At 42.1% G+C, this 22,660-nt stretch overlaps 1 protein-coding gene across 2 annotated transcripts in view; it reads left to right on the forward strand.

Annotated features, from left to right (window-relative positions):
- Nucleotides 1–14,038, forward strand: part of LOC122810214 (cytochrome b-245 light chain) — a 143,660-nt gene extending 129,622 nt beyond the window's left edge. The window contains exons 6-7 of one of the 2 annotated variants that reach the window (XR_006366064.1): nucleotides 11,901–13,094; nucleotides 13,142–14,038. Coding sequence is in view for 1 of the 2 variants with exons in the window: in XM_044081711.1 (XP_043937646.1) it covers nucleotides 11,901–12,104 (204 nt within the window). In the remaining variant the exon portion in view is untranslated. Of the gene's footprint in view, nucleotides 1–11,900 lie in introns of both variants that reach the window. The other variant, XM_044081711.1, reaches the window with a different exon arrangement.
- The last annotated feature ends 8,622 nt before the right edge of the window (nucleotides 14,039–22,660 follow it).

The raw sequence follows: 22,660 nt of genomic DNA on the forward strand, positions 1-22,660 counted from the left end.
AGTACTGTTGGAGTGCTCTTGAATAATGCTAGTACCAGTGCTGTACAGCAAAGTAGTGGGCATCCCATAACTAACCAGTAGGAGTTATGTGGAGTAATATAATAGCACCAGCAGCAAAGTCAGACACCAGTTTCTCATGTTATTGCTGTAACTGATATTGATGTCCATTTTAATTTGAGCTGTGAATGTTTAAATAAACCTGTTTAAGTAAGGTTATTTTATGCTAGAGCCACAGGTAACACCATGGTTTGATTGAGCAGGTACAGTTTGGTTAGTGGTATGGTTACAGGAAAAAAGCAAGGTAACTTCAAATGATGATCTATCCACTGCATCACTTTATAGCTGGTTAAAAATAAAGTTAATCCTTAGTGGACGAATGTTTTGGCACCTGATACACAGGTAATACTTCAAGGCAGACTAGTGTACGTGTGTTCTGGTGTTGGTTACTAGTTTTACAGTCTTGTCACCGCTCTCGTTCTTTTGGTTACTGGTTAAAAAGAAAGTGAACAAATCCTGTTGGCATTTTGCTCAGAGCTGGGAATGAATGAACCTACCCTTGTTAGTTCAAGAGCTGCCTAAATGGTAGAACTTGGTCAAATGTGTCTAGGAACTCTGTATTAAATTCAGTCATCAAAAGTGTCCCCAAGGTTCCGTCCATGGTCCTCTGGACCTTAATTTCTACATTGACACATTGTACAGCAGCTGGTATGCACATACTCTGCTCAGTTGTAAATTGCTTCTTGGTTAAAAAACTCCAGGTTGCTCATTTTCAAGGGAGGCAGATGGTACTTTTAGTAAGAAGAATTTGTCTAGGACTGCCAAAGTACTCCTTGCCTACACCATGAAATCCTTAATATTCACTCAAACCATTACTACAGTAGGCACATTGTGCCTTTGTGAGTGTCATCTAATGTACCTTCTCCCCCCTCCATCATAGTTCTCTGCCCTGTCCATACTGCAGCATGATTTCAAGTAGCTGGTGAAAGGATAAAGCCCACAGCCTTCTGATCTTCTAGTATTTGAGATAAGCAGTGTGCTGATGTGTGACCATTGTTGCTAAATTTCTTTTTTGTCATTTGTAATGAAAGTGCACTGAAAGTGTTCCTATTCCTGACAAAGTTAAGTTACATATAAAGAAGTACAGAAGTATGTGCACTTTGCTTACCTCAGCTTATTGTTGATTCCTGAAAACAGCAATTATGTTGGTGTTCAATTTTAGAAAGATTGGATCTCTGTTTCCTGAATGATAACTGTAGAGGGCAGGTGGTGGTGGTATTGATGACAATTAATTTGTTTTGCTTGTATTCCTTTTGAAAAAAAAATGGAAAATAAAATAGATAATTTCTAAAAGGGCATCCTATTAATGTCATCATTGATGTTAACAAATTAATTTAGTGTCATTTTAAAGGATTATAAATTTGGGATGGGGAAGGTTAGGGGTTGATTCATAACTTACAGCTTCTACTACTAAATGCTGTGAACTTGCCTGCATCAAACACCGCCTGATGACTGGACATGAGGATACCAAAGTCATTTGTACAGATGACTCTGTGGAATAAAAGTGTGAACCTTGGATTTTCCTGCTGATGGCACTGTCGACGGTGGAATACCTTTTATACTTCAGTACTAAAAGGGTTATGAGCATAATTCATAGCAGCAATTTTTTCCTTTTCTTTTCTGTTTTTTTGATTCCTTGCAGGTAAGCATTGGCTACCCCAGGACTAACTGCAGCCGGTGCTTGGGAATGAATTAGAAGACTGTGGCACCTGGGGCAGCTTCATATCGCTGCCAGTAAGTGTTTGTTTCCATTCCCTAATTTCTCTTTCCCTTGAATGCACTCATACTTCCAGAGCTGTAACTAGGGTGAGACGACGAAGACGACTGCCCCTGTTGCAGGTTGTCAGGAAGCACCATCGGCAGATGTCAGTGATACAGGAGTGCAGTCCTTTGGATAATAGAATTCTGATCCTGTATTATTGGCTCTGTTTAAGCACTTGGTTTGAGGTGTGTGTGTGTGGTATTAACTGTGGCAAGCTGCTTGTTACAGTTTTAATAAGCAGCTTGGTATAGCTGCAAGTGTGAAGACCTCCTTTGTTTTTTTTTTAAGGCTGTTCAACTTTGATAAGAGCTTTGGAATCTGCACAGGGCTCCTGATGTAGCTAGATACAGCTTTGGCACATCCCACGTCCAGCCATAGAAGTTTGCAGTGCATCATCCCACCTCTGCTTAAATTTAGCCAATGCTTCTGCTGCTCTTCCTTACATTGCCATTGCCTTAGACGCCAAGACTAGTAATCAAAACTAGATGACCTTGACCATAGGTCAGGACTTTACCCTGCTATACTAAATTTTCTTTATTCATGTGGTAATGCTGGTAGATCGAGCACTATCCAGTAAGAGTGGGAGACTTTTAAATATTGGACCACTTTCTGACTGAAGGATACATTTCTATTTATATTTTTGTATGGAAATAACTGAAACCGGCTGCAAATGTCTGCATTGGTCCAGTATATTTTGCCTTCTACATTTTGCAATGTACAAGGAGCACTAAAGCTACCCTCTCAACTACTCATCTAGTCTCCACTCTTCTATATGCCTCACCCATCTTTACTAATCTAAAAAAGGGTGAGCTCACAAAATTTGAAAGCTGCTACAATAAAATAGCCAAATTTGCTACTGACCTTAACTATAGAGTACACCATTGCTCAGCACTCAAACACTTGAATTGGCTCAAACTACCCAACCTGCTTAGAACCAGCTTGTTACCCTGCACAGTGTAATGCACCAACCTGAAAAAGTCCCTGCTCTACATACTCTAGTGCAACCCTATAGTAGCACTTGCCCTCTTCATTCAGCTAATAAAGCTCTGTTAACAATTTCCAAAATTAATAACCTAGCTAGCCAGTCCCTCTCTTCAGCAAGTACAACTAGGCATTGAACTCCCTTCCCCCTGACATACGATCAATTACTGATAAACACCACTTTAAAAAAGAACTTGAGTCACTCTTGCTTAAATCTAAACTGTGTAACTGTCCATTTCTCCCTTAGCAATTTACACCACACCTCCCTCCCTCACCACAGTGCAGACATTTTTCTCTTTTATTGTTTATGACTGATATGATACAATCTTTAAGTCTAGTAATTTTCTCTATTACTGTTTATGACTGATATGATGTAATCTGATGTAATAATATTATATAATCTGAATGTATTGTGTAATACTTGCTTAGTGAATGTTTGCCATTCTTGTGGAGTTTTTCTCCCCAGGCCTCTGCTGAAAAAGGACTTGTGTCCAGTCGGAACTTCCCAGAAAACAAATGTTAAATAAATGTAAATGTACCACAACAATGGTGAAATACTCCTCTGTTTAAGATAGTTAATTAGTTTTAGTAATGCTATGAAAGAGCTAGTTTTCCCTTGATATAGACTTCCTTTGGTACACAGAAGAGCAAGCTTGCTTAATTAGTTTACTCTTTTGAATGTTTTGTATTTACTCCATCACTAAACCAAGTGCTACGCTATTGGAAGAAGAAATGAAAAGACCTTAAAAGATATCTCACATTCTTGTAAACGACTAAATTCACAAAAATTCATCACAAAAGTTGGCATTTCTTAGCAACTGCTCAGTCCTCCCTCCTTCCTCCTTGCAGCTGACCAACAGCCACCACCAGCTCCTGTCCTTATTGTCTTAAGTCTTCTGGACCTGTCTTAGTCTTCCCCTTGGCTTAAGGCAACCCATATCCTGCACTGATGAGATCATCAATGATGCAGAGGCAACATCATAATCCTGCCAAAGGAGTGCAGCCTAACCTCCACCATAATATTTCAGCCTTGCAAAGTCTGCAGTGGCTGCCTTTAGGAGGTGCTTTTGCATTTCTTCACATGCACAACTCCCTTACCAAGAGGTATTCTGCTTGTAGCGAGGAGCTTGTCTGGCTCTTATTGCTGCTGTTGTAGCAAGCCTATGCAGTTTCCCTTCTCCCAGGATGGGTGAGCTGGCACTGACAACTCACTCCCATCGTCACATGCTCAGCCCCTCCAGTGCCCATGGGCTATCTGGGTTGCAGTCAAGGATTTCTCTCTCTGCGTCACAAGGCTAGGAAGAGACTGCTTACTATTTTTTTACATTTTTTTTTTCAAAAGGCATGCTGGCAGACCAGGCTGAGGTTAGGGTGGTGTTCTTTAGTCATGTTTGTGTTATGCCATTGTAGAATGCTGTGATAGTTTTGCCCACAACTAAGAAATTTTGTCTGTTTTCTATCCAATTTGCTTACAGCATATATAATGGACTCCTATCAGCTGATAGAGTTTTCAGAAACTCAAAGTTCGTATTGGCGAGATAATATGATTGAATTTCTGAAAACTTGAAGCTTTTGAATGGAGATCATGGTACATTGAGGGATCAGGACATTTACAATTTTCCTCAAGGTAGTGTGATCTCGAAGTTGGTATATATAATTTGCAGGGATAGGGGGCATACCTCCCCCCACTGCAAAAATGAAAAAAAAAAGATTTTTTTTGGGGGGAGGGGGTCATCTCGCTGATAAGAATTTCAAGTTTCTTAAAACTCTGTCAGCTGACATGGATTCATAGATATATACCTAAGAGTAAATTCTAAGGTCATATATTTTTATGTGGCATTATATTTATTAATAAAAAATAATGCACCATTTAGTTCCTAACAAGTCGAATATCAAGTGATGCTATTTAGAATTTTAATGCAAGTTAACGTGGCATAGAAAGTCTACACTCTGAATGCAAAATATAAGGATTGCTTTTTCAGGTATATCTTTTAGCAACATAGTTAGTGGTGGCATTTGGCACATTGGTGCCTGTGATTTATATCTGGAGTTGGAAATGTGAATATTGTAAGAGAGCATAAATTACATGCAAAGTAGTTTGAGTCTTTTGGTCTTTGTTCTACCAGGATTCCAGCAGTATGGCAATAGTTACAGTAGTGCAACCCTCTTTCTTTTCTAAATCTACAGTATAAGGGGCTAAAGTGATGGAGAACAAAAACGGTCTTTATGAATGGTTGATACTGGCGTCTTTTCATACCTACTCATTCTGAAACTGGAATGTCTGTGTTTGTAAAACTGATAGTCTACCTTGCCCACAAGACTGTCTACTGTTTGTAAGTGTAATAAATGGTAAAAGGGTGTAGGCACAGAGGATGAATGAAGTTCAGAACCAAAACTGGATGATACTATTCTCCTTAGCGACTGCATTCAAAGTCCTACTGACTCCTTATTATTGGACATATATTCATATTGAACATATATTTCTAAAGTAGCAGAACGAATTCTAAGAATTAAACCTATATGGGAGTGGAGAAATGAGTTTACCACTAGGGATAAAGTACAGTTGCGTACACTTAGTATAAATGTAGATGATCTAGTGTATTCACTGTTGCAGTCCTGACTTGTGAGATTTCCTGCCGTAAAAGCCCTTGGCCAGCTCAACTACCAGAGAAAAGAAATCCCCTTCCTCCTGGTGGATGTCCAATCTGATGTCAGTATGCTTGCGTAAAAAGGGAGCCTATGCCATGAAATCCGTTTTTTCTTCCCCTTAGAAAATAGGAGCCCCCAGGAAGAACAATAAAAGCAACAGTCAGACAGAAACCTAAGCAAGGAAGGGTGCAGGAAGAAGGGGGGGGTTCCCTTGGCTTGAGAAGAAGATAGAAGTAGACTACCATAGTAGGCAGGGGGGAAGGAGGAGGGAGGGAAAGAAGACTGAAACAATGAATACACTCGAACATCTACGTTTATGGTAAGTGTACACAACTGTACTATGTTGTTTGTGTTTCACTGTTGCAGTCCTGACTTGTGGGATGATTCCAAAAGCTGAGATGCGGGTGGATGAAGATTAGGAAGAGGAGAGGATGTCCTGCAGGATGGCAGTGGTAAATCCTGCTCTAGACCTGGAAAAGGCTGATAAGTGGCAGTGTTTGTTAAAGGTATCTACAGATGACCAGGTAGCTGCTTCAGGAAAGCAGCAGAGATAGCAGCAGGCCTAGTAGAATGAGTCCTGACAGCTTCAGGTGGCTTTTTACCATGATGGCTGTAACAAAAGGAGATACAGTGAGAGATCCACTTGGAAATGGCCTGTTTGGAAACTGGTTTCCCTTCAGAACCAGTGGCAAAGGACACAGAGTTGGTCTGATTTTTCTGAAAGATTTAGTTCTTTCAAGATAGTAGCAGAGTTGCCTATGTACATCCAAGGAATGAAGGATTCTCTCCTCATGGTTCTGAGATTTGGGTAAGAAGGTGGGTAGTTGTATGGCTTGACTCAAGGATGTATCAGTGACCACCTTGGGCATAAAGGATGGATTAGTCCTGAGCAAGACTCTCTGGGTGGAAGATGAGCAATGCTTCCACTGCCATAAGATCCTGCAACTCCGAGAAACCCCATAGCCGAGGTGATAGCCAGCAAAAGAGCAGTCTTCCAAGTTAAAAACTTTAAATCAGCAGAAGCTGTCAGTTTGAAGGGATGAAGGGTCAAATTTTCTAGAACAAAATTGCGGTCCTATGGGGGGAGCGTTGCCTCTTGTGAGATCTAATGTAGATCACTCCCCTAAGGAATTGTCATAGCAGGGGGTGAGAAAAGACGGGAGGAAGAGCAGGGATGTGGGCTGAAAGGGCAGAGGTGTGAATTTTGATGGAAGAATAGGATTGGCCTTTGCCAACCAAGGTAGCCAGGTAATCTAAAATGTCAGAGATCTTGGCTGAAGCAAGATTGAGGCCTTGCTTCTGGCAGCAGATGGAATATTTCCCACTTGAGTATGACTTCCTAGTGCTAAGCCATCTGGCCTCTTTAAAAATATTTTGAACTTGCTTGCTTAGATTAGACTCTGTGCTGGATGCTCTAGGAGTATCGAGGCTGAGAGCCTGAGTGACTGCAGATTGGGGTGCAGAATCTTTCCCATGTCTCGAGTCAGAAGGTCCACTCTCTAAGGTAACTGCCACTGATTTTCATTGGTTAGACTGAGTAGCATAGGATACCAATGCTGCCTTGCCTAGTCTGGGGCTATCAGGATGATCCTTGTGGCCTCTTTCCTGATTTTTGGAAGGGGCTGAGGAAGTAGCAGCAAGGGAAAATGTGGGTCCAAAGAAAAGAGATGGCATCTGTCTTCTGGGCTGAGTGTACTCCTGGAGCAGAATCTTTCCATTGAGCATTTCCTTTGGTGGCAAAGAGGTCTGTCTTTGGGGATCCATATCTCTGGACTATGCTGAGAAGTGTTTCCGAAGCAGATGCCATTCATGGGGATCCATCAAGTTCCTGCTGAGGTGATCTGCTAGAGTGTTTTGAATACCTGGAAGGTATTGTGCCAGGAGGTGTAACCCTAGAGAGTGAGCAGTCTCCAAAACCTGCATAGCTAGTTGACATAGAGGGTAAGAATAAGTACCCCTGCTTGTTTATGTACCACATGACTGTGGTATTGTCTGTGTTGACTAACAGGACCCTAGTTTCCATTTTTCCTTGAAAGCTACCAGGCCCTTGTGCACTGCTGTAAGTTCTTTTCAGTTCATGTACTTGTCTCTGACCTGAATTTCCCATTTCCCTTGGGAGTGGAGATGATTGAAATGAACCCCCAGGCAGTCTCTGAGGCATCTGTGGTAAGTGTTTGCCCTTGAGGAATGAACCTGAAAGAATGGCCCTGATTCTAAGCACAAGGCTGTGCCCACCATGCAACTTCCTCCTTGACACAAGGAATCAGCTGAATTTCGATCACCAGGGATTGAATGTGCTGGCACCACACATTCTTGAGTTACCATTGAAGTTTACTCATGTGCAGCCTGGCCAGAGGAATCGTGAGGAATAGAAGATGCCATGTAGCCTAGCACTGTGAGAAATTCCTTGAGTGAGAGGCCTTGATTCTGCATAATACTTCAAAAGTATTGAGTCTGAAAGGAGACATTGTCTGGAGGGAGGTAGGCCTTTTGAATGGACAAATCCAGAAGAGCCCCCAGGAAACCATCCTAGTGGAGGGTTCTGTATTGGATTTGCATATATTTATGGTGAACCTCAAAGGTGAGGAGATCCCTGATGAGCTTTGACAAAGAATCATAGCTTGTATTAGACAGTCTAGGGTAAATTTGGACTCCTCTTGTTCTGCAGAAGGCAATCACAGGGACTAAGCCCTTTGTGAAAATCCTGAGAGCAGTAGATAAGCCAAAGGGCAGTGCAGAGAATTGAGAGTGACTCATACCTGTTCTGAAATGTAGAAAGCTTCTGCATGATTCCTCTATAGGAATGTGCAAGTAAGCATCTTTTAGATCCAGGGTGATCATTAAGGCGTGAGGAGCTATCATGGACAAAAGCTTTTGAAGAGTCGACATCTTGAATTTTAGTACAAACAGGAACTGATTGAGGGTGGACCAGTCTAGAATAGGGCACCAAGAGTCTTATTTTCTGGAAACCAGAAAGAGCCCTGCATAAAATCCCTTTCCCTTTTGGTGTTCTGGGATTGGATCCACTGAGCCCTGTGAGCACAAATCGAGAATTTGGGAAAGGGCTTCTGCCCTTTGATTTTTGTGGTATGTCTGCATAATCTGAGTACTTTAATGGCTTTTAGAGACTCACTTTCAAACCATTTGAAATAATGTTCAGAACCCACTTAGCTGAAAGAATGAAGGACCAGAGCTAGCTTTCCTCCTAGTCTTCCTCCTATTCTTGTGGGGGTCGGCAAGGAGAGGGATAGGGAGGACTCAATGTTGCTCTCTGCTAGGATCTTGTGAACTAGAATTCCCTTGCCTGGGAGGGCCACTACTTGGGCCTTTGTGACTGATGCTGCCTTTGATTTATTTCCATTCCAGTGTTTCCTCTGTCTGCTTTTAGACTGAACGGGAAAGATCTGTGTTTAGTGGGAAAGTTCAGCTGAACCTAGGAGGCTGAACTTTGAGGAAGTCTTTCACAGTCTGCATATATTTACTTTATCTTCCATCTTTTTGAGCACAGCCTCAGCTTTAGGCCCAAAGAGGACATCTTTGTCCAAGGGGGCATCCAGAAGGTTGGGCTTGACATGGTCAAGCTGAGTTTGCTCTCTTAGCTAAATGTGCATTCTAATGACAGAAGCAGTGACTGCAGCTTGGCTAGTGCCTCCATAGCATTGTAGCCACAGTGTAAGGAATGTCTAGCCACTTTGGGAACTAGAGTGGCAAAGGTACAGCAATTCTTTAGAAAAGTTCTTGTCCTCAAAAGAAGAAAGCTTTTGCTTCAGCTGATCCAAAACAGTTTGCTGATATTTGATCAAATGAAAGTGGCAGTTAAGGGCGCTCATGGCAAGTATGGCAGAAGTGTAAACTTTTTTCTCAAATCTGTCAAAGGCCCTGCTTTCTTTGTCCGTAGGTAAAGGGTTCTTAGGGGAACTGGCTCTTGCTTCTTTGGGTCCTGGGGTGACCATCTCTGGATCAGCAGAATGATTCTTGGAACGGAACTTGTGGGAGTCCAGCACCTTATAAAAACCTGTCTGTTTTTTTGAGGGAGCAGGAGGAAGAGAATATAGATTTAAGGAGTAATCCATAAAAAACATTCTCTACAACCTCTAACACAGGAGGAATAGCCAAAGATTTGTGCTCTGGCAAGACAAGGAACTCCCTAAAGTTTTGAATTGTATTGTAGGTATTTCTGGGTCTCCCACTGGAAATGTTCCCTCATAGCATGGAGAGTTTTCCCAAAAGTGTTGTCCTCGTGGCGGGGGGGGGGGGGTAGAATCTCTTTTTAGAATCAGAAGACAGACTCCTCATGGTCCGAATCCTCCTCAGAATCTAGAGGATCAGAAAACTTCAGGAGTTTTTCCTTCTTTTGCTGGGGAAGATTCCAAAGGGGGTTGCTTAGATCTAACTATGTAAATAAGGTCTTCAGCTAACTTCACCAGGTCTTGCTGATATCCCTGTGCATGGGGTCTGGCAGGCCTAAGCACAGGGCCTGAAGTACTCTTCTTTGAGGTAGCTTTGGCCTTGGGCCTAGGTACATCCACAGTCGTGACGCCAGTTTCCCTAGAAGAATGAGCCACATGTACAGGCTGACGCCGCAGAGGAGCATCACTGGTAAGAGCAGTCATTGGATACTGAGGCCTGCTGAGTGTCTTTGGACCTGACTGATTGATTAACCAAATGCTAAGGCCTGTGTAGAAGATGAGGGACCCGACATCCTGTCGGATTCTGGATGGGTCTCTACAGAGGCCTGCTGCACCACCTCAGTCACAGAAGGGGGCTGCGAAAGTACCTCACCTTCAGCGATCCCCAGCCTTGGGGAACTGGCAGATGGAGAAAGGTTGTCATCCAAGGCCCTAAGCCTGAGTCTTTTTTCCTTATCCTTCTTATAGTTAGGGAGCTTGACCTCAGAATTACTGGTAGACACCACTGGACATAGCAAAGAAGATTGAAGACTAAGGTGCCTAGCTAAGATCTCTTCCCTATGCCTAATAGTCCTAGAATTGAATCCCACACAGAAACAACAATTTAGAAAGTAATGATCTGGGCCTAGACTGGTGACACACAGTGAATTGAAGTGTCAGTGTGAGATTTTCTTACCATAGCGGAGAATTGTTAACTTTATTTGACGTGGGTTAAAGTAAGAAAAAAAAATCCACAATGGGGTACTAAGCTTTCAGATTACTTCTCTTTGGTGCAGACCAATCGATGCACTGAAATACTGTTTTGGGATCCAATGGCAAGAAAAGGCCGATATCATGACACCAGCTGGCTCCCTTTATACCCAAGTGTACTGACATTAGATAGGATGTTCATCAGTGTTAAGAGGAGGGGTATTTTTCTCTGGTAGTCAGGCCAGCCAAGGGCTTTCATGAGAGGAAATTCCACAAGTCAGGTCTGCAACAGTGAAACGCAAAGAACTTCTGCAAGTTAGCTTACAGAAAAGGGGCAAGAGGGAGATGGAATTTACTGCAGAAAATTAACAAGGGGCCCACAGTATTGGGAGCAAATAACTAGGGAGGGAAAGTTTAACTAAGTGGGATAAGGTCAAGCAGGAGTTTGGACTCCAGGTCTGAAATTAACTTCCCTACCAGGGACTGATAAACTATAGGCAAACAGTAAGGGATAGAAATTCTAATGAAAGACCAAATATGGCGGAGTTGACTCTAGATCAGAAATGGTTATTACAAAAGGAATAATTAGGAGGTCATATAAAATATTGCCTGATAACTGTAACAGTCAATCAGTGTAATTTAGAAAGGATTGCCTTTCCGTTTCTTTTTGCAATCTAGCAAAGAACAACAGAAAGGCATCTCTATGACTCCCAAGTGTGCAGGAACATTCAGAAGGCTTGGAATTTTTTGCTTGGAAGCATTTATAAAGATATTTGCATACCCCAAGCAGACTTCAGATAAATTTTCCTTAGGTAGCAAGTGCTGGAGGTATGATGGGAAAGGGGGGGTGGAATTCGGAATATGTTTTCTGGGAATGTAATAAGTTGGCACATTGTATTTCCATATAGTGTGTTTTGTCAGAAGTATTGGGGGAGCAAATTGTAACCAAGTAAACAAATCTTTTAATCCTACTAAGTTTAATGTGACTGGCTGCCAAGTACTAGAAAATGGAAATCAAAATCTACAAACAACTGTAACTAGAAATACTAAACATTGTAAAGGAGAAAAAAGAACTGGAAGTGGGATCTTAATTATATAGAAATAAATGGAGTATGTGGGAACAATGCATGCAGAATAATGTTCAAGAGAAGGAGTAAGGTTTAAGGGAAGGAAGAAATTTAATTTATGTAATGTTTTAGTGAATGACTGTTGAAAAGGAAATGCGTACAGTGCATGTGTACTTATGTGATGGTTGTGATTTCATAAAAATGTTTATATAAAAAAATGGATGTTTCAGCCATGAAGCAGTCTGAAAAATGTTTAAAATTTTACACTTTTTTTTTTCTTTCAAGGCTGCAGTTCTTGGTGAAGAATGGAGACCAATTGAAGCCAAGCAGGCAGCAGAGAAAAAAGGGCATCCTGCTCCAAGCATGAAAGCACCTCCTGAGAATCCTCCACCACGACCCCCAGCTGAGATGAGGAGGAAATGGACTGATGGAGTACCTCCAGAGACTTGCCATGTCAACCCTGTAGCCATCACTGATGCAGATGTGTGAAATTCCAGAAGGCCATTACCAAGGATGAGGGACCATGTGTTATAAATCTACTCCACGAATGTGTGAATCCTCAGGTTTAGATGAAGCAGCTATGCTTAAAAACTAAATTACCTGCTGTGGCTTACCTTTTATGCCTTCTGTCACTGATCATAACTTGTCATGTTTTGATGACCACAGTTCACCACTTGTAGTTTGCTTAGTTATATTCCTTTGACCATGCTGATGTTTTATTAGGTGAAGCAGAGTAGACTCCGACTCCCTTGATGCCCCATGTAGTCTGACAGTTATAATGAGTGATACTTTACCATCCTGCAGCATCAAGGGGATGTGTCTTTTGCATATTCTAGTTTACTGCGTTTGGTTTTGTCTTGCAGTTGGATCTCTTGTGGTGTAAGAGCTTGTTATATCTGATGCTGATGCTTGCTTTTAATATTGTGGCCTGCTGTCATCCTTGATGTTTCCTTCCGTCTTAAAAAGTACTTCCTTTACATGCGCTGTGATTACACTGCACTTTATTGAGCCTGTTAGATCATAAAGCACTGTAAGGATGCATGTCAAGTCATACTGCACTGCATAATCTTATCCAGTGATGACTTCATCAGATAGGAAGCAGTGGCCACTGCACAGTAAATTTGTGGTCAGCCTCAGTGATGTTACACATTGATATGTGCACATTTCATTCTGGTATACTCGCATCCCATTCATTTCATAGTGCTTGCTGTAGGCTGCTTTTCCGCATTTAGCCCTGTGGTCTAGAGTTGACATTGATGTTCCCCAGTGCCATGAAAAGTTAGAGAACTTTGCATGTTGCCTGGTAGCTCATCATGTCTACCTTTTGTGGCTATGTGTTTTCTCTGGTGACTCTAGGATAAAAGACTACCTTTATGCTGGGTTAGGCTTGTTCAGTTACATTACGGAATTGACTCGATTTGTATGTTCATAGGTTCTTAGGTGTGTACTAGACTGTTGGTGAGTTTTTAAGCCTAACAGGTTCTTAGGTGTGTACTAGACTGTTGGTGAGTTTTTAAGCCCAACAGGTTCTTAGGTGTGTACTAGACTGTTGGTGAGTTTTTAAGCCTAACCCTGCATTCCAATTTTCTGACAAGTTTATATTTGAAGGAAAAAACTTGTCTTTACTATATTTGTATAAAATATTATCTTTTAATACTTTACTATAGTTAAATGTATAGTCAAATGATTTTCTATTCCATTTTTGTATTATATTTTCTTAGGTACTTTTAAATTTCTATGGAGTGTAGGTCATATTTTGCGTAGGAGCCATCCATCAGATAAAATAATGGAAATGTTTAAAACAATTCTTCTGAGTGATGTAAATGTGCTTTATTGTAATATAAAGAAAGCATTTATGGAGTCTGAGCTGGTTGCATCTTTGTAAACATCTGCCAGATTGGGCTTAGGTCAGTTCTGGGTCGATGTCTGCATTCTGTCTTGAGTTGTGGTAACACCTGTATTATATCTAATATAACTGAAGTCCAAAAACTGAGAATAACTTAACATCCTTGTGAAGTAAAACCAAAATAATCATCAGGCAGTATTTAAAAGCCCATTGTTCATTTTAAATGTGTGTTTTTTTGACTACTTGAGTACATTCTGTATGATTTATCCAAATGCTATGAATTTAAATATTGTAATTGTTCATGTTAACGTTTCTTGCTTATCACACAGTACTGAGCCTGTGTGTGTTTTAATTACTGCATACACAGTAAGGGGAGTGAGCATACAATGTCTGCTAAATTATTTAATTTATTTTTATTGATTTTATTGATTGATAAAGTTGTAGCTTTTGTATCTTTTTAGATGTAACTGCTGCAAACATGGTAAGCTATTTTTTTCTGCTGTTTTGCTCCATTTTTTGGCAGTGTGATGTAGTGCTAATTAAATTGTTGCAAAGCAAAATAAAATATTTTCTCTAACTTGTTTTTAGCAATAATTCCTTGGATCCAGATGCCATTGCTAAATTTTATACTACTGTTCACATTGTTTTCCTTGTAATATTTAATCCAAAAAAATTCTTTGTAGTTTAAATATTTGGTTGTTATTGCTTACTGATGATATTTGCAAATATTTAAAAATTATTTCAAAGCCTTCTTAAATATTTGCTAATTAGATTAAAAAATATATCTTGGGTCAGTTGCCTCCTTGGGGCTGATCTGTACTTTCTCTTGTTGGGGTAGGAGCCCTGCCTGTTCAGATGAAATATACTTTTCCTTGCATATACTGCATTTTGTCCCTGGTGGCCTGGGGAAATGTTCTTCACAGATTATCCAGCTGCAAAGTTGATATGTACTTGTGAGTTTGGAGGCTGTACCCTTCTAGATGCCATGCTCTTTCTGACAGGCTTTGTGCAACTTGAGGTTTGCACTAGGAATATCCCTACCCTTCCAAAGCAGCAAAACCATCACAAGGCCAGCTCCCAGACTCCGCCAGCATATATGCCGATCTCTTGGTTTCTACCAGGTAAGTGGTAACAGCTGCCCCACCAGCACATTGACATTCTCCCTTTTTCTGAGAGAGGCAAGTGGGAAAATACTCCGTAGTCTCACTTCCTGCATCATCTCCTGTACCACATGGGATAAATCATTCAGACCCAGGTTGTCTGGATCGTAGTCGTCCTTAACACAGGGCTGACCCAACACATTTCATTCTGTTGTTCATTTTTTATTGTCCTTTTAGTCGAGTTCAAAGTCCTAGACAAATTTATTCCCATCCTGGCCCTTAGATGGAGTAAGACAGAGATCCTGAATGGAGTAGTAACCCACTGAATTGCGCGCGCACACACACACACACACACACACACACACACACACACACACACACACACACACACACACACACACACACACAGAACAGTACCCGTTGCAGGCAGTTTGGAGGATAGCCAATTCAGCTTTGTGAAAGCAGTTGCAGTAGTACACATTCCGGGGTTAACTGTTCTAGCTGTAATATGAGGATGTCCTCAGAAATGGTTTAGTACAGCTGTTGTATACTCTACCATTTAGCATCATTTTGATACTTGTTATACATTTAGAACCATAAGAAATACTGCAGTTTTAGCATTTGTAAACATTAAATGCTCGTTTGCTGATTGTCCTTGATTTCTGTCAGCTGTCTTTCTTCATTTTTCTGTAATTTTTGGAAGGATATTTGGAGAAAACACATGCAAATGGGAGAAGAGGGCTGCTTAATACAATTCTGTTCATCATGTTTATTTATTTATTTACATTTATTTATCTATTTGCATTTGTTGGCCAAGAAAGCCAGACTGGACCATGAGCACCTTTTCAGCAGAATATTAACGTAAGTCTTTCTTGGTCTTTCACCCTTAATCCAGCATTTTGACCTAACCAGTATTGTCCACCCTTGTTAATTCGTTTTAATCTGTGGTCAGTGGGGTGGTTAGCACTTCCTCATATCAGACATGGGTGTTTGTACTCAAGGATTAACCAAAAACCTAGGTTTCTCTGTTGTCTTGTTTGTGTGTCCTTTGTTTTAAATTTACAGTTCCTGCCCCACCACAGATGTGCACACTTCTGGGAAACATTTTTTTGGGTCTGCTGCATTTTTGGAATACACAACGTGTCTTGACACTTGTCAATGCAGCTTTGTATTAAGGTTTTCAGTCTTTGAGCATTACTTGATTTGGAAGACAACTTTCTGCTATGTTGCTACTTTCTGTGAAGTACATGAATGCTCATGATCATATCTCACGCTTTGATTCTGATTTGGTTTACGTGGGGTGGCAAGGGTTTAGATCCTTTAGTCTCCTCTAGTATTCAGTGTGCTAATCCTACACCCGTATTATAGTAACCCCATGTACTTTATTTGTGTGTGTGGTTTTTTTTTTTTTTGGGGGGGGGGCTGCCTCCTGTACTCTGTGATTGATTAGGAGATTGGCAGTGATAAGGACACCACAAATCAAATTCCTTATGTTTTAGTTATGCAAGTTCTGAAATACTGTTGCCTTTTTCCATTGCCTTGATGTTTAGTTTTACTACATTTTAAACTTAATGTAAATTGCTAAGGAACTGAGCTCAGGCTCTTTGAAGCAGACAGCTGAAGCCCTAACTGTGACCCAGTTGACCCAAGTTTAAATACGGACTCAGGCACTGGAAGAGCTGAATGAGGTAGGGTGGGACTGAGTGACTAACACTGGCTTACCCATTCTGGGGGGGGGGGGTGTTGCTGGTCAGTTGATTTCCCACTTGCCAAGTGCAGGTTCACAGGTTATAGAGTCTGTTGACCAGGGTTTCATAGACTTGGTGAAGTTATCCTTCATATGTTTGTCAGTTGGGGGCTTACACACATTGTAGGAGGACATAAGGAGCCCCTGTGGTGATGTGGGAGCCCTGCTGACTGTCACTATGATGGCCCCTGCAATTAATTCTCACCTAACAAGAAACCGATTTCACCCTTGAAGGAATGAATGGGCCATTGTCTCATGGTGAGGGTGCATGATGGTAAGCAGGTAGTAAGCCACCCATATATCATTTGTAAAGGAATTGTCTACAACAAATTCACCATCTTCATGTAGCCACATAATAACATGTAGTTATACACTTTGTGATGTGGTGTTAATTATGAAATTATGTGAACGTTTTCAATTGTATTTTACTTGCTCTACTCCTTAATTAGTGGATTTTATTACACTTGCAATTTCATTGTGTGTTGCTACTTTATTTACTTCAGTATGAAAAAAGAGGGTCATGACTTTTGTTTAGTCAATTAACAAGATGGAAATGAGCCAACTCTGAAGGATGATGGTTTTATCCATTACAAATTCAGTGATTACAGGCTCCGCTCTTAAAAAGTTTAAAGGGAGAAAAGCAGGTAAAGAGGCTAATATATACTTAAATGAAGCAGGCTCCCCCCAGGTGTCCATCACTACACACCTTGGGTTAAGTATGTTAAAATAAAGAACTATTTTAACTTTTGGTTGTATGCCTGTAGGACATGAACCTAGAAATGTGAATTAATGAGAACTGTTTTGACTACAAGTAATGTAGCCATTCTGCAACATGCATGTGCTTGTACAAAAATGTGCTTTGTTCCTTTACCTGGAGTTTGAAGTATTCCTTTCTGTGTGCCTGTATAAAAAATGTACATGTGCACATGTGTTAAGAAGTATGCTTGTGTCATTGTTGAGAAAAAAAGTCCTTTGTTTGTACGGAGAGGAGACATTTGCCTGTACTGAGATGTATTGCTGTGTTATAGTTTGTGCTGATAATTCTTCTGCCTATTTGGGAGAATCCATACCTTTACTATGAAATATTCATATGTCTATTCCTGTACTGAGAAATTTGAACCTTGAAATACAAGCTGATGTGTGGACGTACCTTCAGATCAATGTATAGCTGAATCTGCTGCATTGTGTAGCTCATCTGTAAGTCATTAAGCAGTGTTTGTTTTTTCTCTCTCTCACAAAATCATGATGTTCTATGAGTTTCACTGTTGCAGTCATCACACTTTGAGTTATCCTGCCAGGGGTAGCCCTCAGTCGGCCCGAATACCAAAGGTTTAGTATTTCTGTGTCTGTTGCTGTCGCTCCAGGACTGGCATCAGGTAGTCAGTGGTATAAAATCAGGCAGCCGACACCATTACATCAGTCTTTCTTGCTGAGGAGCCCGAAGTAGAAGCAGTTCTCACAAGTGCCGGTCGGCTGCTACCTGAGTTTCTTTTCCGAATTGAAGTTGAAGTCTTCTAAAGCTAAGTACCCCATTGGGGATCACTTTTTCTTGCTCTAACCGATATCAGAAAAAGTTAACAATTGTCTCGCCTGTGGAAAGCAAATACCACACCGAGACTTCCATTCTTACTGCTTCACCTGTTTAGGTCCAGACCACGATGTACCTCGCTGTCTCTTTTGTGCTTTGTTCAATGCCAGAGCTATACGTCGTCAGGCCCTTATTGCCAAATATTTTACCTCTCTGTCACTGTATTCCGATATGGCTTTGGTAAGCCATCCGGCTACTGATCTTCAAAAAAAAGTAAGGATAAAGACAGAGACAGACTGCACAGGTCCAAAACTGCCGATGATGCTTCCGTTAAGCTAGTCAGTTTGCCGGTCCTCAGTGAGGTGCTTTCGCAGCCCCTGATGCCCGCTTCTGTGGATTTGCAGGCCACTACCGAGACCCATTCATAGTCCGGTATGCCACGAGACTTCTTGGACTAAGGATCCTGTGGATGTCTTTACCTTGAATGGGTCCGGAGCCACTCAGCAGGCACCAGCTTCCGAGGAAGTTCTTCACACTACCGATACTCGACACAAACCGATGACTTCTTTCACGTCTTTAGTTCTTTCTAAAACTACCGAGTTTCTAAGGCCCAGGGTATGAACTACGCCTAAAAAATGACGACCCAAGCTCAGGCACCTGCTTCCATGCCTCAATCTCATATGCTTAAAATGGCGGAAGACCTTATGCTTATTAGAGGAAGCCAGCCTACCCCTTCCAAAAGAAAGAGACTTGTCCCCAGCAGTTTTATCTGACCAGGAGTCCGATGACTCTGAGGTGTCTAAATATGAAGACATGCAGCCCCTATCTGCTTATGAGGATTCAGATTCGGAGGAATCCATTCCTTCTACCTCTCCTCCAGAGGATTTTTCATTTAGTGAAATCCTACATACTTTAAGGGAGCATTTCCAATGGGAATGTCAGGACTATCCTCAGTCCAAAAAGAGACTCTGAATTTTATATTTACCACAGCACAGACCTTTAGCCATTCTTCCTGTCTTGGATGTTGTGGATGATGTCTTTATAGAATCCAGTTTGACTTCTGACACCTTTCCTCCTGCTCCCAGAAAACCTGACCGGTATTACAGAGTCCCTGACTCTCACAAATTCCTTTTCAAAAATCCTACTGCTGACCCAGAGGTCATCTCCCAAGGACCTAAAGGTATAAAAGCACCCACAGCTAAGAATCCCACTCCCTCGGACAGGGATTCCCAAGCTTTAGACAAATGGGGTAAAAAAGTATACACCTCTGCAACTCTTGCCATTAGAGCACTAAATTGTCAGTTCCACTTGCTGAAATACCAGCAACATACCATGGAACTCCTCAAGCAAAAAAAATCTAGCTTTCCTGCTTGTGCAAAAAATAAAGAATTACAGGAACTTATGCGTTCTACAAGCCACGTTACTAAACACACCTTGCAATGTGGCTTTGCCGTCCTAGAAGCATCTTGCAGGGCAGCAGTCACTGGTTCAGTACTTAGAAGGCATGCATGTCTTAAGGAACAGTATCTCTCCTCTCATTGGCTATGCCCTTGCACCATCCCCAGTTCCTCAGTCACCTGATTATTAACCTGACTCATCTCTCAGATACCCACACTCTTCTTCACTCTCCCTGTTGTGCACTCACCCTTAGCACAGTGTGCCTCACCCTGCCTCACATGGTGTGTAAAAATTGTGTAAGTGCAGATTATCACTATCTGATCTATTGAATACCTGCCAAGCACCAGAGTCTTTTGTTACTGTGTCACTTCTCTAATATTATTATTCTATTGTATATTGTTAAATGGTGTTATTAGTATATTGTTAAATGCTGTTATTAACTCTCTTAAGTAATTTCTTAATTATGTACATTTTTTTTTTTTTTTGGAGCTTTTCTCTCCGGCCCTCCACTGAAAATGGGCTCATTTCAGCCCAGTGGACTTTCCTGGTTAACAAAAGCAAATAAATAATAAATATAACAGACCTTGCCAGACCATGTCAAATCAAAACTATTGGACACACCATTGAACAAAGACAATTTGTTTGGCACTAAGGCAGAAGGGGTCTTAAAAAAAGATGGAAGAAAAAGCTAAATCTATGCAGACAGTTAAAGACTTCTTACAGGTCCAGCCTCCGAGGTTCAGTAGGCATTGCCCCTCCAAGCACTGGTCCTTTCCGGCTCCCTCCAGGCCAGCTCAGCCATGACCTAGGGGAAACAGACCCCCCCCCCGACAGCAATCCCAGGGAATGCAGAGATCTAAGCAATGGAGTTCTTCCACTTCAAAAACAGGGAGTGCTAAGCCACCCCCTTATGGGAAGAACTCATAATGACTTTACACCTCCACCCCTTACCTCTGCCCATCTGCTTGTCCCCCTAGGAGGAAAACTCTCCTCCCATGCAAACAACTGGCCTCTATTACCAATGACCGATGGGTCCTCAACATATAGTGTCCCAGGGATACAAATTTTATTTCCACAGTCTGCCAGCCCCAAAAGGGTTCCCAGATCTTCCTCCAAACCAGTGGGCAGAGGCCAAAAAAACAAGTCAATTCCCTGCTCTCCATGAGGGCAATACAGCCTGTTCCTGCAGACCAGATAGGCCAAGGTTTCTATTCCTAGCTTTTCCTTGTACCCAGAAAAGAGGGTACCTGGCACCCAATCCTTGCTCTGTCAAACACCTTCCTGGTGATACCAAAATTCAAAATGCTCACCCTCCAGCAGCTTCTTCCTGTGCTTTCCAAGGATGCTTGGTTAGCCACCCTAGACCTAAAAGATGCCTACCTACACATCCCAATCAGGGAATCTTGCAGGAAATTTCAAAGTTTCAGGGCAGGATCTATGCACTTTCAGTTATCTGCGCTTCCCTTTGGCTTATCTACTGCTCCCAGAGTTTTCACAAAATGTCTGGCTCCAGCCATTGCTTTTTGCAGACAAAGAAATATTCAAATTTACCCCTACTTTGACGACTGCCTGATTCAGGCAGACAGTCAGGAAAAGCTGTTACAGCAACTGACTTTTGTAAAGGACCTACTGACCTCCCTGGGGTATACTATAAATGAAAAGAAATCCAAACTAGTCCCCAGTCAAAAAATTGTATTCCTGGGAGCAAGCCTGAACACAGCATCCTAGTATTCCTTACTCTAGAAAAACGAGCCTACCTGACAGGCTACTTCTCTCAACTAGCCACCAGAACCCAGTTATCTGCTAGGAAAATCCTGCAAGCTCTAGGGTTCATGGCATCCTGCATTCTACTCATTCCATATGCCAGACTGCATATGAGGAAATTACAATGGTACCTAAAAAGCCTTTGGTGTAAACACTCAAGCCTTTGGTGTCAACACACAAGACCTGGAAACTATCATACCTATGATACCCTGTCTAAGGAAAGATTTTCTTTAGTGGGCAGCAGCATGCAACCACAACAAGGGTCTTCCCTTCTCACAACCACACGCCGCCCAGACGCTCACCACAGATGCATCAGATTATGCCTGAGTTGCACACCTGGACGGCAGGTGTATTCAGGGACATTGGAGCCCAAATCAAATACATCTGCACATCAACCAAAAAGAGATGCTATCTGTTAAGCATGCTCTGACAGCTTTCAGACCCCTACTCTCCCCGGGGCCTCTAGTGATCAAAACAGACAACACCACAGTGGTGTGGTATATCAACAAGCAGGGAGGACCTCACTCTTATCCTCTGTGCAAGCTTGCCATGACCCTTTGGAATATGGCTTCAGCCATGAAAATTCACCTGCTGGCACAATTCCTGACAGGCTCCCTAAACACTCTGGCAGACAACTTGAGCAGAAACCTGCCAGACCCACATGAGTGGCAACTAGACAACAGAACCTTCCACGTGATAACCCAGAAATGGGGCACTCTGAAGGTGGACCTCTTTGCCTCCCAGAACAGTCCCCAGCTCAGCAATTTCTGCACCAAGGAACCTCACAGCAAGGCCTGGAAAGTGGATGCTCTATCCTTCCAATGGGTAAACCGCTCGATCTATGCATTTCCCCCTCTATCCCTATAAGGGAGGAAAAACCAAGGGCAATTTTGATTGCCCCAGACTGGCCATACCAGCACTGGTACCTACTGCTGCACAACCTGTCACCCCTGCCACCATGGCACCTACCTCAGATCCCAACACTCCTGACTCAGAAGAATGGAGAATTCATGCAGCCACAATTGCAGACCCTGAACCTGGTGGCCCAGCTTATTCCCTGACCTCTCCAAATGCCAGCCTAAGCAAACAAGTCCTGGATGTTATACATGAGGCCAGACACCCCAGAACTAGAAAATCCTATGCTGACAAGTGGAAAAGGTATTGCACCTGGATCCAGGCTAAAGGAGCTGAAACAGCACAACCCTCTCTACCTATCATCCTGGATTACCTAGCAGACCTACTAAACAAGGGCCTATCCTTCTCTTCTATTAAAATTCATGCCTCTGCCATCTCTGCTCATTACAGCACAGAGTCACCTCTCTGCTCTCACCCTCTCATCAAACAGTTCCTAAGAGGGGCTAACTGTTTAAGGTCACCCAGAAGAGCTCCTACCCCAGGTTGGGACCTTAACTTTGTGTTGGAAAAGCTCACACTACCCCTCTTTGAGCCTGCAGCTTCAGCAGAGTTAAAATTCCTCTCTTGGAAAACAGCCTTGCTTCTGGCCATCACTTCAGCTAGAAGAGTTTCAGAGCTACAAGCACTCATGGCTGTAGAGCCCTTCATCATTTTCCATACTGACAGTCTCCCTCAGGAGTAATCCATCTTTCATGCCTAAAGTGGTGTCCAGTGTGGCTCTCAACCAATCAATTAATTTGCCCACCT

This window comes from Protopterus annectens, chromosome 8.part1 (genome assembly GCF_019279795.1).
Source record: "Protopterus annectens isolate FY-2018-M chromosome 8.part1, PAN1.0, whole genome shotgun sequence".
NCBI classification, from domain to species: domain Eukaryota; kingdom Metazoa; phylum Chordata; order Ceratodontiformes; family Protopteridae; genus Protopterus; species Protopterus annectens.